The sequence below is a fragment of the Bacidia gigantensis genome (assembly GCF_019456465.1).
Source record: "Bacidia gigantensis strain McMullin 20006 chromosome Unknown contig_245, whole genome shotgun sequence".
Classification (NCBI taxonomy): domain Eukaryota; kingdom Fungi; phylum Ascomycota; class Lecanoromycetes; order Lecanorales; family Ramalinaceae; genus Bacidia; species Bacidia gigantensis.
The window spans coordinates 1,859,163-1,874,506 of NW_025408601.1; the positions used below are offsets into that span (position 1 = coordinate 1,859,163).

Below are 15,344 nucleotides of genomic sequence, written 5' to 3' on the forward strand. Positions count from 1 at the left end.
AGACATACTATCGCCAGATATCCATCCACTTACCCGACAGCCCCCTCCCTATCAGTTCATCCCCAATCGCAAGCACAAAGATCCAAGCCCCGCCATCTTCGGATAAAAGAGGCACCGCAAAGCATCTCAAGGGCCGAGCTGAGCACCGCGAGCGAGCATCACGATGCTCTGTCGTGGTGTATCAAGAGATCGTGGGGGCCAGCGCCATGCTGCTTAGAGCCTAGTAAACAAGATCATGCATTGCAGAATTCAAAGCCAATCAAGATGGATGATTGGCCGAACATCGTTAATCAGCAGCATCTAGCTTCCTCTTTCACGAAGAATACGCAAGCTTCGCCCTGGTCATTACACGAGATATTCGATGTTCGAACTCAGCACCAGCAATTTTAGGACATGAGATACCCTGCCCAGCGAACGTTTGAAACGGACACGATTTAGGGGCTGGCGGAAAGTGCTTTCGAGGACTATGCAGATGTCAATATGATGAGGCTCGTCATCAATGCCGCCGTACGAAGGCAGAAGCGCGGATAAAGACAAATTCAATGGAATCAAGAATCAGTGGCATCGCCCAATCTTCCACAGAAGCATACTCATCCCTCAACTAGAGTTAGCAGTTCATCAAGACGTGGAAAGGCCCCATGACCGTATTTCCAGCGTGTCCACGAACGTGGTACCATACCCATATACACAGCACTTTCCCTACCTCAACACAAACTTTGAAAAATACCCATATAAGGCTAGCCCCTTACCCAGCTCGATCATTCGCCCTGATCTCCCATCGAAGCACAGCTTTTCATAGCAAAAGCTCGGTCGACCCTGGAATATCTCGGCCGACTTAGAGACATGGTCTGCGCATTCGATGGAAAAGGGGGTACGCTTACGGCTAGTGTGGACGGTGGGTTTGGGAGCTGCCTTTTCGGGTCGATTTGGAATTCTGGCATCGGATTGGGGGAGAGAACTTTCCACAGTTTCCGAAGCTTCGGAAGCTTTTGAAGTCTTGGGGAATTCCATTGCCGCCCCCTTCATAGTTGTAGGGTAGGGTAGGTCTGCGTTAGACTCAGACATAGCCGCTTACCGTAGCAAACCCCAAAACCCAAGTTCAAACAATGTTGTCAGACACCCACCGTGAAAGGACCTAGAACTACAAGCAATGACCCAATCGAGCAGTCCACTAGCCGCATCCGTACGTTCTTCCCCCCCTTCCCCCGCCCCACTCCTTCCCCCATCAGATCACCGTGCAGATAGCCTGCAGAAAAGATTTCCCCACCACTCCCCCCTCAACCCCGATCCTCCCGCCCCCAAACAAGCCCACCCCCCTTCGCCCCTATTGCTCCACCACCAGACACTAACCACATCCGTAATCGCCCCCCTCCCCCCTACTTCCGTCAAAGGTGGGGTCGATCGAGGTATTCCTGGGGTCGACGGAGCTCCACAGCTTAACTCCGAGATTTATGCTTATTAATTAGTGCTATCTAATTGGCGGGGATCCGCAAAGACTGATAGGGGGGTGGGGGAGGTTGGGTGCCCGGCGTTCGGACTTTGGCCAAACCCCGCAACGGGGGGAGGGATGGGATTGTGAAAGTTGTTTCTTAAGCAGCAACAGGCTGGTGGAAGAATTCGTGATGCTTGGGGAGAGTGGAGAGGAGTGTGTTAGACGAGAATTTGGGGTTTGAAGGGAGCGGGAGGGCGCGGTGGTTGTGGTGGAATATTTTTGCGGTTTTGGGGCAAGTTTTCTTAGGATATGGGTAGGAAACAACACAAGGCATTGTCCACCTTGACGATCACTATGCCCAACCACATTTTTTACTTGGCGAATGGTATGAAGATTGAAGACAATCAGTCGCCTACTTCCACTACCGTCAGTGCTTGGAAGTATGGCAGATGCTTGACAAGTCTAGCGGTGCCAATAAAGCGAATTGCCTTTGAATTACCGATCTATCTACAAAACCACCTATCCATGCCATTGAGATATAGGCAATAACAAGCTTTTGCAAGCCATCACACGACGCAAAGTCTACCTCAACAAAGAAAGGCATGATAAGCCGCCCAAATAGGATTATACGCCTGCTCATCCACCACCACCACCAGGAACCCTCACTCCCAGAATCGGCCTGATCTAAAATTTCGACACCGCAACAGCAATAGCCTGCGTCTCGCTATGGCTGAGACTGACATCCACTTTCTTCACTCCCGCGCTCGCAGCTGCGGATTTAGCATCGCCGTGTAGCTATCGCACATATTAGTATTGACCCTCGATCCTCGAGGAAGGAATGACTTACAATGACAACGGGAGCCCCAGTCTCCCCATCACTCGAGACCTCAATATCAAGCAGACCAGCTCCAGCGCCTTTACCCGACACACCCAAACTCTTGAAAACCGCCTCCTTAGCCGACCACCTCCCCGCAAAACTCGCTCTCGGATCAGCAGCCTTGCGGCAATAGGCTTGCTCTTGCGGCGTGAAATTCCTGTCGATGAAAGTCTCATTGTCGATGTTAATGGCATTGATGCTCTCGACGTCGACACCAACTTTGCTATTTTCGCTGGCTGCAGCTTTCGACAGATGCTCGACCATCTGTTTCGTTTGTTCCTCCTCTGGCGTGGCTTTTGTGGACTTATGTGCGCCGTTGATGGGATAGCGGAGCTCCGAAGACTTCTTGTCCCAATTAACGCGGGAGTTGGGGTCGAGGAAGACTTTGGACTGTTGAGCGTCATCATATGGAGAGTGGGATTTGGCTACGAAGAGGGTATTGGTGATCATGCCGTTGTGGAAATATCGGTATGCCTTCTTCTGCCTTGCGATGTTCTTCTGTCTGTAAGTCTGGTACTGAGCTTGATCGAGAGTAGCGAAGAGGTATTTAGGGTGGATGCCGATGACTTGAGCACCTTTTTGGCCGAAACCGAACGAAGTGACGCTGAAGGCTTTGATACCGTCGGTTTGGATTGAGCGCGAGGGATAGACTATGTAGTCGAATTGCTCCATCACTTTATCCACGTTGTCAGCATTGCGATTACCTGGGACAAGACCGCTGTTGAGGACTTGAAGACAGCCATTCATCATCCAGGCGCCCGCGGCACCCTTGGGATGACCTGTGAGGTATTTCTGGAAGATACCGAGTAAAGCATTGCCCTTCTTCCGACCGAGATGTTTCATCTGTTGGCAGATCACATCAGACTCGTTCTTGTCGTTGGCGACTGTGGATGTGCCATGGAAAGAAGCCACACCAACGTCATCGATGGTGAGACCCCAGGTAGCAAGAGCACCCCTCATTGGAGCTATCCTAGAGTCTTGCTTCCAGAAGTTGTTGCCCAGGCTGAACATTGCTTCCTTCTCTTGTCGCTTCGCTTCCCGGTCAATATGGCTGGCCCGATCTTGCATGTACTCTGCTTCGTTGAAGTCACCGCCTTGTGATTTCATAGCAGCGACCTCTTCGTTCAGGTACATCAGCTCTGATTCTTGCCATTGCTTTATTTGCTGTTTTCTTGAATCTAGCTGACGCTTTCTGTATTTGATGTCAAGGAGAGGTGAAGGGAATTTAGAAGGTGTCTCTCTAGCGGTAGTGAGCACACCTTGCCCGGGAGCTGGAACTGAGCGGCCAATCTTGTCCGTTGCGGTGGCAGTCAAGCCAAGAAGACCATAGATTGGTACACCCATATCAAGAGCTAGCTGAGCAGTCATGAGTACTTGCATACCGCATCCTTGTGATTCCATGAAGCCATTTCGTGTCGTCGTCGTTGGTCTTGACATCTCCTTTGGCGTTCTGCCGTGAGCAAATTCATCCTCAGCATTGCTAGTAGCCTTCATGTTGGCGAATTCGTATGAACCTTCCTCCTGGAAGTCATCGAAACCACCGACGAGGCAGATCCTAGCCTTACCTTCCACAATGGTCTCGTATCCGATATCAACAGATTCAACAGCTGTTGCACAAGCACCTACAGGCGTCTTAATAGGACCAGTTGACGATATCAACAACATATTGACCCAAGCGCTCATCGTGTTGATGAAGGATTCTTGCAGGATATCCTTCTGAAGTGGTCTGTCCAAGAAACGGTCTTTGTACATCCCACGCAGAGCAGTAGTGCCACCGATACCCGAGCCAACACAGTTACCGACTTCTGATATATGGACATACTTGTAGAACTCGTAGGGATCCGTGACACCAGATGAGATCAACGCTTCGGCGGTGCAGACGAGCACGTATAGGGTGACGGGATCAACTTGTGAAATGATGTCGTCAGGGATACCATAAGTCTTTGCGTTCCAGCCGGTGGGTATTTGGCCCGCTACGAGCCTATCGAATTTGAGAGCCTTGGGAATGAGAAGAGTCGCACCCTTCTTCAAGCGAACGGTAAATTCTCCGGACTCGATGGCGAAGATTTCGACCTTCTCACCATGCTCAAGCTTGAATTCATCCGCTAGTTCTCTCGAGGCTTCAAAGGGATCAAGGTCCTCCTCGATGACAACTTCTTGCATCAGCTGCTTCTTGTTAGGATTGTAGCCATTGAACAGCTCAGGCTCAATCAAGCGGATACCAGAGTGGTCAAGAACGTGCTTCTCATATTTCGCTTTGACGTCTTTATCATCCACAGGATCTCCAGTCTTAGCGTCGACCCAGCCGGAGTAAGATTTGCCCTTGAGTGGACCATTGTGGTTGCGGATGAGACCCATCATCCATGCCATCTCAACGCAGCCTTCAAGCGAGAATTTACCATGAGCCTCCATCTCCCACCGGGTCCGTGCGTTACCCCATGGTCCAACCTCAGAGAAGCCAGTAATAACGACGACTTTGTCAAGGTCGACCATCCCTTTGAGATTCTCGTTCAGTGGCTCGATATCTTTCTTCCAGTCTGGCAGTTCCGGAAATTGATACTTGATGTTGGCTCGAGGCTCGACGGTAACTTTCTTGTACAAAGCCTCGCTGTTTTCACCATTTACGATCTTGTTCTCGATGGCAGTCTCCTTCGTCACTGCTTGTCTGACCTCGCTTGTATCCATGATCTCCTTTCGTAACCTTGTCATGACATTTTTCAGGTCTGGGATGAACTGTAAGCCACCGTTCAGATCTGCAAAGACGGGCTCATTTTGGCAAAGGTTGACGATTGTGGGCGCCATAAGGCCAAGCAAATTGAATGCCATCTCTTGCTGGGAGAACGTGCGAACACCGTACTTCTCAACACCTTCTGCCACGATGTTATTGCCAGACATAAGACCCGTACCACGAGTCCAGCCAATGACTGCACCGCAGATGGTGAGGAAGTTACCCCAGCTTTCTGCATGCCATCGGTTGAACAAAGTTTCAAGGGCCAGTTTTGATTCAGAGTACAGACCGTCGTTCCCGAAAGTACCATGATTGGGTGACAAAGGTAAGACAACCTGCGCTGGTCGCGTTTCGAAACCTCTTGCCTGCTTCTCGAGCTTGATGCAACCAAGAAGTCGGAGGAGATTTGTCAACATGATGCGATGGGCAAGCTCGGATTTCGAGTCAATGCTGTCGATCTCACGGCCATTCTCTGGAATGGCGGCAAAAGGGACGACGTAGTCGAGATCCCATCCAAGCCCTTTCTTGGTGTCATAAATGTAATCGATCAGGGCTTCAACATCTTGCTTGCTTCCTTGATTGAAGGGGACGACAACAAGTTGCGAGCCGCGTGAGCCGAATCGAGCATACATTGATTGATAGTATTCGGTGACTTGGCGCGAGAACCTGCTTGTAGTGACGATGACCTTGGCACCACCGCTGATCAGACCTTGCAGGACTTCGGCTCCAATGGAGCCTGCTCCGGCACCCGTCATCAAGGCATTCTTGCCTTGGAAGGTAACGCCGGACTGGGCAGCTCGCTCTAAGCCGTCCAGATAGAGTCCAGTGAGCTTCTTGCTGTATTCCCAACCATGTTCGTCCTTTCGCTTGAGATGAAGGAAAGGAATAGTCTCGACTTTGCCTTGCTTCAAGATACCATTTACAGTGGGCCGAGTGCCATTCTTGCCTGGCTTTTTGGCCGCGCCGTTAATCTTTGCGCCGTTCTCGACGGGCATAATTTGACCTTCGTTCATTGCGAGCGACCGAATGACATTCTCGTAAAGCGACTTAATCTGTAATTGTGAGGTCTTGGAAAGCTTATGTTGTTGCTTGATTAGCTTGTAGATCCTTGCGAGATCGTTCTGCACCTTCGTTCGGTTCCCGTATTCTGAGATTTTACCACCTTCTGACATCTCTCGAACGTAATGCTCAAGCTTTCTTGCGCTTGGGCGGGGTACTTCCGAGTAATTGAGACTTCCGCGACCGTCAACTGAGGTCTGAGGACCAGTAGGGACAGCGACATCTTTGAAGACAGGAGCTTCATTGATTACATCATTGCAATTCTCGATCAGTTGCTCACCAAGCTGCTTGGCTAATTTGTATGTCTCGCCTCGATCGGTAGGACAAGTGTCCATGTGATATTGCATGAAGTCAAGCAAGAGAGGATTCGACCGGTTCATGATACGGATGCACCGGCTCACAATTTCACGGTCGACGGCTTTCAGTCGGCCGAAGATGATATCGTAATACATGGAGAGTGCATCTTGACGGGCCCAATTCCAGTCCGAGTCATATATCCTGGCCTTGAGGGAGTTGAACGATGGCTCGATGCCGTTAGCGTAGAACTCGCCATGTTCAGTATTCCACAAGTCTAGCTGAGCCTGAAGAACCTTTTGCGACTCTTGAGAACCAACGAAGGCCTTGTCGCCCGCTCGAAGATCCATTTTTAGATATCTTGCGAACAACTCCAATTGCTGCTTGAATAACGCTCTTTGGTCCTTGGTGAGAGCATCGATGGCTGCTGGGTCCATCATCATCCCGCCTCCGGCTGCACCTCCGTCTCCGCCAGCTGATGGAGCGGAGATGGTAATACCGGCAGTCGTTGCATACTTATTAGAGACATCGTCAAGGAATGCTTTCGCATCTGCCTCGGAACCCAATCTGGAGGCAGGCTCCATTGTAATTGCAAGCAACAGCACACCGTCTTGTCTTCCCGAGCCAAGTCCCCACCGTGTTTCGAGGTGCTTTCTGACTAGACCCATGTTGAAGCCACCAGGCATTTTGGAGGAAACGAGTCGGGCGACAAGTGAGCTGGAATGTTTACCAAGCTGACCATTGAAGGTAGCTTGCATTGAGGCCCCTAATTCATCCAAAGGTGTATCTTCTGGTTTTTCTGGTGTTGATCCAAACTCCTTCCCAAGGTCTCCAAGAATTTCATTTTGAAGGGTAGACTTGCCTGGTAGGATGCGTTAGTGGATGATGAACTAAATTCAAGGAATTCACATACCTCCAACAAGATCCTTGATGGCTTTGCTAAGAGGGATCTCTGCCAGTGACTTCTTCAATTTCTGAGCAATAAGAGATCGGACGATATCCACAGCTTGAACTGGGACATCAGATACTGCTGCAGCGGGACCAGAAGGAGCAGCTGGGGGTGGTGCAGCAGCGGCCGCAGCAGGTGCAGACGGCGCTGGAACGGCAGATGATGAAGAAGGTGCCGCGGCATCTCCTGCAGCAGGGGGTGCCTCCTCTTCAACCACAGGGTCTATGTCGTAGTATATCTCTTTAGCATCCTTGTTGTAGCACAGAATCTGCCGTTGGATAGACTTTGCAGCATCGTAGGCTTCATACTTGGATGCCAACGTTCGCTTGGCCATACCGCCCAATGTGTCCGCTGGCCCAATCTCGACAATTCGCTCCGTGAGCTGATCTTTGAGAATGACATCCTGTGTTTCTATCCACCGTACTGGACTGGCGAATTGATATGCTAGAAGTTCGACGAGGAGGGTATGGGCGAGCTCCTGCTCGACTTCAGGAGTCATGTTTGTGATGTCCTGCGTCCGGGGGACGAGGGTGTTGTGCGGACTTGAGAGAGGGAGGCGTGTCCTCGAAGGTCACAATTGCATTGTCTCCAATTCGTCGCTGTTTTAAGAGCTCAGAGTGGAGAGTGGAGCAGAGGCGCAAAATTCAATTGCTTTTGGCGGCGGCACGACCACAGTTGAGTTCAGGGGAGGATGCTGGAGGAAGAGGTCGATGTGGGAAGGTAGGGGAGGTGGAGGGTTGTCAATCGTAAAAATCAGGCAATGTCGAGTCGTATTCCTGTCGCACCTCGCCGTCGGAAGGAGCACTCATCAGAGATTGTTGTTGCCTTTGAGAGCGTTGGGGAATTTGTTCATGCAGGTAGTAGCGTCATCCCGGGAGCTTCAGGGCGCCAAGCCCCTAATAGCTGTGGCGGCCCTATTCTCAGTGGTTGGTTGAGCGACTCTAAGCCACTTTGAGCCCTAGGGAAGGCCCTAGTGACCCTTAGCCCCCGCAGAAATTCCGCAACATGCAAATTTCTGGAGAAGAGGCTTCGGCGACACTAGAAGTAATTGGGCTCCCAACAGATATGCTCGAGCTCTGCCCTTTGTCCAAGTGATTGCCTCTTTACCCTCTCTAGTGACCACGCTGATAAGACCTCCCCGTCCCTCCTCCACTGCCGCATAAGTCGAGACATCGAGCTCAATTGACTCCTCAACAGCTGCCTGTGACGCCATCCCCAGTCCAGGCTCTCAGAATGTACCGCTAGAAATCGGTCATTGAGAATAGTATGTGCCCACAAAGTCCCCCGAACAGTGTGTACTAAAGCTTGGACAACAGAACCAACCCAGGCACATCCTTTCCTCTCTCCAATCATGCTCACAGGCCCGCAAACAGGAGTCTCAACTCCTCGGTCATCCTCCTCCCTCCGCCCACTCACCCTCCGCCACGGATCCCTCGCACATACTCTCCTCCTTCCTACCGGGCAACATTTCTTTGCAACTCAATCAAGAGACCGCTTCACATCCACCCTTCCAGAACCGACGGACGAACTAGCCCAGGATGACGAGCCCTCATCTGTGGCGGAGCTCCTTGCCCGTTATGTAGGCTACCTGGCAAACGCCGTGGACGAGGATGAAGACGAAGCATCGACTTCATATCTGGAGGTACTCAAACAAGCTTTGACCGAGTTTGAGCGGGTCTTCTTACTGGGGAACGACATCCATGCCTTGGCAGCATCCCTACCCGGCATTGCTCAGAAGAAGCTTATCGTTGTTCAATCATACTATGCTGCTCGTGTCTCTGCGGAGCGGCCGCTTCGAGCTCACGCATCGGCCCTCTTCAGGGCTGCAGACGAGTCGGAAGCAGGTATATACGCCATTTTTGGCGGGCAAGGCAACATTGAGGAGTATTTCGATGAATTGCGCGAAGTCTACACAACATACCCCTCATTTGTAGAAAGACTGATGGAAGACTCAGCCAGCCTGCTTCAGACCCTGGCCCGAGATGCGAGAGCAGAAAAGCTATACTCAAAAGGCTTGAACATCATGCAATGGCTCCATCAGCCAGAATTGCAACCAGATACCGATTATCTCATCTCCGCCCCAGTGAGCTTGCCCCTCATTGGCCTGGTACAGTTGGCACATTACACTGTCACCTGCAAGGCCCTTGGTCTCACGCCTGGTGAAGTACGTGAATACCTCAGTGGCACTACGGGTCATTCGCAGGGTGTAGTGACTGCTGCCGCTATCGCAGCTGCCGACTCGTGGGAGTCTTTTGAGGTGGCTGCGCAGAAGGCTCTGAAGATACTATTTTGGATTGGATCCCGAAGTCAACAAGCATATCCACGAACTTCATTAGCTCCGACTGTCCTGCAAGATTCTACAGAAAATGGCGAAGGGACACCGACGCCCATGCTGTCAGTTCGAGACTTGTCGAGATCTGCTCTTCAAGCACAGATCGACTCCACCAACAACCATCTTCCTGAAGACCGTCACATTGCTATCTCCCTGATTAACAGCGCGCGAAATTTCGTCGTTACCGGCCCCCCTCTTTCGCTTTATGGCCTGAATCTTCAGCTTCGAAAGGTCAAAGCACCCACAGGTCTCGATCAAACACGCATACCATTTACAGAGCGCAAAGTGCGATTTGTGAATAGATTCCTCCCCATAACATCTCCATTCCACAGCGCTCTCCTCACAGGAGCCTACAACATTATTCAGGACGACCTCAAAGATGTGACACTGAACATCAAAGAACTTGGAATTCCGGTCTTCAATACTTCTACCGGTTCCGACATTCGAGACGAAGGGATCGATAACGTAGTACCTGCCTTAGTCCGTATGATCACCCAAGACCCTGTCGAATGGGAGAAAGCCACTGTGTTCCCCAAAGCTACGCATCTAGTGGATTTTGGTCCAGGTGGGATCTCTGGCCTTGGCGTCCTGACGAACCGGAATAAAGAAGGGACAGGCGTTAGGGTCATCCTTGGTGGATCAATTGACGGCTCGAACACTGACGTCGGCTACAAAGCTGAACTCTTCGACCGAGATGAACAGCACGCGGTGAAATATGCCGTGGACTGGGTGAAAGAACATGGCCCGCGTCTTGTTAAAACCTCTGTTGGTCAAACCTTCGTAGACACAAAGATGAGCCGACTTCTTGGTCTACCGCCCGTAATGGTCGCTGGTATGACACCCTGCACTGTGCCGTGGGACTTTGTCGCTGCCACGATGCGCGCTGGCTATCATATCGAGCTGGCAGGCGGTGGTTACTACAATGACAAGACCATGACTGAAGCGATCACTAAGATTGAAAACAATATTCCAGCTGGTCGCGGTATCACACTCAACCTAATTTACGTGAATCCTCGAGCAATGGCCTGGCAGATACCTTTGATCAAACAGCTGCGCGCAGACGGTTTCCCGGTTGAAGGTCTTACGATTGGTGCCGGCGTCCCGTCGATCGAGATCGCAAACGAGTATATTATGGACCTGGGAATCAAGCACATTGCTTTCAAGCCAGGATCTGTCGAGGCTATACAAGCTGTCATCAATGTTGCAAGTGGAAACCCGCATTTCCCAGTCATGCTACAATGGACAGGCGGGCGTGGTGGTGGTCATCATTCATACGAGGATTTTCACCAACCTATTTTACAAATGTATGGCCGAATAAGACGATGTGAAAATATAGTCTTGATTGCAGGCAGCGGTTTCGGAGGATCAGAGGACACGTATCCATACTTGACGGGAACGTGGGCCCACAAATTTGGCTATGCAGCAATGCCGTTCGATGGCTGTCTATTTGGTAGTCGTATGATGACTGCCAAGGAAGCACATACATCAAAGAACGCAAAGAAGGCCATTGCTGAGGCCGAAGGTGTTGACGACAGCCAGTGGGAGAAGACTTATAAGGGACCCGTTGGTGGTGTTATCACCGTTCGCTCGGAGATGGGAGAGCCAATCCACAAGCTTGCAACACGAGGCGTCAAGTTCTGGGCTGAGATGGATCAAAAGATCTTCACTTTGGACAAAGCCAAGCGCTTGCCAGAATTGAAGAAGATGCGCGAATACATCATCAAGAAGCTCAACGACGACTTTCAGAAAGTATGGTTTGGACGCAATGCTGCCGACAAAGTTGTCGATCTGGAGGACATGACATATGGCGAGGTCGTAAAAAGGATGGTAGACCTCATGTACGTCAAGCATGAATCGCGATGGATTGATGCATCTTTATCGCGCCTTACTGTCGACTTCATTCGCCGGTTAGAGGAGCGCTTCACCTCAACACCCGGCAAATCATCCATCATACAAGCCTACTCTGAGATGGACAAACCATATCAGGTGGTCGACACAGTCTTGAAGACATATCCGGAAGCTACCGAACAGCTGATCAATGCTCAAGACGTGCAGCATTTTCTCCTACTTTGTCAGCGCCGCGGACAGAAACCCGTTCCATTCGTACCATGTCTCGATGAAAATTTCGAATTCTTTTTCAAGAAAGACTCTTTATGGCAGTCCGAGGACCTTGAAGCTGTCGTTGATCAAGATGTCGGCAGGACCTGCATTCTCCAAGGTCCGACTGCCGTGAAATATTCGCATGCCATCGACGAACCAGTCAAGGATATACTTGACGGTATTCACGAAGATCATATCAAGGGACTCACAACCGACGTCTATGGTGGCAGAGATACGACGATACCAATCGTCGAGTACTTCGGCAGTAAATTCATCATTGAAGATGCCGCTGACGAGGACGTCGACGGGTTGACCACATCGCGAAACGGTGACATGATTAGCTACCGGATTTCTTCTGCCCCTAATGCAACTTTACCCGATGCAGAGGCTTGGTTGCATCTGCTTGCTGGCAAGGCGTATTCATGGCGATATGCACTGTTTACCTCCGATGTCTTTGTTCAAGGCCAGCGATTCCAGACAAATCCGCTGAAGCGCATATTCACGCCGACGAAGGGTATGCTCGTTGAGATGCTCTATCCTGATGATGCTGAAAACACCTTGATCGTCGTCAAGGAACCCTCTTCTTCCGGTATGGTCAAGACTGTTGAGATCAGCATGACTAAGGGCAAAGACATTGCTGTGAACCTCATCGAACCAAGAACAGCCGAAGGAGAACCTGTAGCATTGCCGCTCAAATTCACCTACCACCCAGAAGCTGGCTATGCTCCCATCCATGAAGTCATGAAAAACCGGAATGACCGTATCAAGGAATTTTATTATAGAATCTGGTTTGGTGCACATGAAAAAGTTCCATTTGACGCTCCTGCAACGAGTACCTTTGATGGAGGTCGCGCGACTGTCACGAGCAAAGCTATAGCTGATTTTGTTCATGCTGTTGGCAACACAGGTGAGGCCTTTGTGGAAAGGCCAGGTAAGGAGGTCCTGGCGCCTATGGATTTCGCCATCGTCGTAGGATGGAAGGCAATTACGAAGCCTATCTTTCCAAAGTCTATCAATGGAGATTTGTTGAAGTTGGTACATCTATCAAATGGTTTCCGTATGGTCCCAGGTGCCGAGCCGTTGAAGAGGGGAGACGTCGTCGATACAACAGCCCAAATCAATGCCGTCATCAACCAAGATTCAGGCAAGATGGTCGAAGTGAGTGGCACAATTAAACGAAGAGGCAAACCTGTGATGGTTGTTACGAGTCAATTCTTGTACCGTGGCACTTATACCGACTTTGAGAACACTTTCCAACGCAAAGACGAGATACCAATGCAGGTTCATCCCAGCTCATCCAAGGATGTTGCCGTTTTACGCTCCAAAGAATGGTTCAACATGGATGACCCTGATATTGAACTGCTCAATCAGACTCTCACTTTCCGCCTCCAAACACTGGTACATTTCAAGAACAAGACTGTATACAAATCGGTGGAAACTATTGGCGAGGTGCTTCTGGAGCTTCCATCAAAGGAAGTCATTCAAATTGCTTCTGTTGACTATCAAGCAAGCGTGTCCCATGGCAACCCTGTCATAGACTACCTTCAGCGCTACGGTTCCTCCATTGAGCAGCCTATGAATTTTGAGAACCCTATTCCACTCAGCGGAAAGACTCCTTTAGTCCTCCGAGCTCCTGCATCAAACGAAACATACGCCCGTGTGTCTGGCGATTACAACCCTATCCACGTCTCAAGAACGTTTGCGAGCTATGCAAATCTTCCAGGCACAATCACGCACGGAATGTACTCGAGCGCAGCTGTTCGCAGCTTGGTAGAGACATGGGCTGCAGAGAACAATGTCGGTCGCGTTCGAAGCTTCCATTGTAGCCTTGTTGGGATGGTTTTACCAAATGATGACATTCAAGTCAAGCTTCAGCATACCGGCATGGTGTCTGGCCGCAAGATTATCAAGGTTGAGACCACTAATCAAGTCAGCGAAGAGAAGGTCTTGCTTGGTGAGGCAGAGATCGAGCAGCCTGTCTCGTCATACGTCTTCACTGGCCAAGGATCTCAAGAGCAAGGTATGGGTATGGATCTGTATAATAGCAGTCCTGTCGCAAAAGAAGTATGGGATCGTGCAGATGCTCACTTCATGGAGAACTATGGTTTCTCCATAACCAACATTGTGAAGAATAATCCTAGAGAGCTAACGATACATTTTGGAGGACCACGTGGAAAAGCCATTCGCGAGAACTACATGTCCATGACCTTCGAATCGATTAACGCGGATGGTTCTGTAAAGTCTGAGAAGATCTTCAAAGAAGTCAACGAGAATACTACCTCCTACACCTATCGATCACCGACCGGCCTGCTTTCAGCTACTCAATTCACACAACCGGCTTTGACTCTCATGGAGAAAGCCAGTTTCGAAGACATGCTCTCAAAAGGCCTTGTGCAAAAGGACAGCAGCTTCGCAGGTCACTCATTGGGCGAATACTCCGCGTTGGCTGCGCTGGCCGAGGTCATGCCTATCGAGAGCTTGGTGGCAGTAGTCTTCTACCGCGGCCTGACCATGCAAGTAGCAGTAGAACGTGACGCCCAAGGCCGATCGAATTACTCAATGTGCGCTGTGAATCCTAGCCGCATCTCCAAAACCTTCAACGAACAAGCCCTTCAATACGTCGTCGAGAACATCGCCGAAGAGACTACCTGGCTCCTAGAAATCGTCAACTACAATGTCGCGAATATGCAGTACGTTTGCGCCGGAGATGTAAGTCCCCCCTCCCCTCTTCACTATACTTCACTGACCTGTGCTTCCAGCTCCGCGCCCTCGACTGTCTCACAAACGTGACCAACTTCCTCAAAGCCCAAAAAGTCGACATTCAATCCCTCATGCAAACCCTTTCCATCGAAGACGTTAAATCCCGCCTACGAACCATCATCCAAGAGTGTGCCCTCCAGACTAAGCAGAAACCCAGACCCATAAGCCTCGAGCGCGGATTCGCCACGATCCCTCTCAAAGGCATTGACGTCCCGTTCCACTCCACCTTCCTTCGCTCGGGCGTCAAGCCCTTCCGCAGCTTCTTGATGAAGAAAATCAATCGCACGTCTATCGATCCGGGCAAGTTGGTGGGGAAATATATTCCAAATGTCACGGCCAAGCCGTTTGAGATTAGTAAGGAGTACTTTGAAGAGGTTTATAGATTGACGAACAGTCCGCGAATTGGGCATGTGTTGAGTAATTGGGAGAGGTATGAGAATGCAAGGAGTGCGAGTGAGGCGATTACGCCGAGGAGTAGGGGTAACACATTGGTCAATGGTGTTTAATTGCCACGGAAGAATCATTATTTCAAAGGGAGGGACTCTGTGCGTTAGTGGGTCACTGGGCGTTTTATGGAGTGAGACAGGCATCTTGATTTGGGAGAAGATAGCTGGTTCCTTGAGATACTTAGAGACAGACATCGCTTTGGGCAACCAATAGATACACGCTATTCCTGCTTGCCTGTAAGCTGGAGTATATAGATGAATAAATAATCTCTTTACCGCATCTCATCTACTGAACAACATTCCTCTATTGTGCTACAAGCTCAAACCTTCCCTCCCTACATTTCCTGATGCGTGCATCACGAGCACC

The 15,344-nt window shown here is 50.4% G+C and overlaps 2 protein-coding genes across 2 annotated transcripts; one reads left to right on the plus strand and one right to left on the minus strand.

Annotated features, from left to right (window-relative positions):
- Positions 1-2,116: 2,116 nt before the first annotated feature.
- On the minus strand, positions 2,117-7,838 carry KY384_005629 (uncharacterized protein; the record flags this gene model as incomplete). Its single annotated transcript, XM_044814128.1, has 3 exons — positions 2,117-2,227; positions 2,280-7,252; positions 7,304-7,838. 3 exons carry the CDS (start codon positions 7,836-7,838, stop codon positions 2,117-2,119), a joined length of 5,619 nt encoding a protein of 1,872 aa, XP_044669429.1.
- An 852-nt stretch (positions 7,839-8,690) lies between these two features.
- On the plus strand, positions 8,691-15,037 carry KY384_005630 (putative PKS/NRPS-like protein biosynthetic cluster; the record flags this gene model as incomplete). Its single annotated transcript, XM_044814129.1, has 2 exons — positions 8,691-14,480; positions 14,531-15,037. The coding sequence occupies 2 exons, from the start codon at positions 8,691-8,693 to the stop codon at positions 15,035-15,037; spliced, it is 6,297 nt and encodes a 2,098-aa protein (XP_044669430.1).
- Between the last annotated feature and the right edge of the window lie 307 nt (positions 15,038-15,344).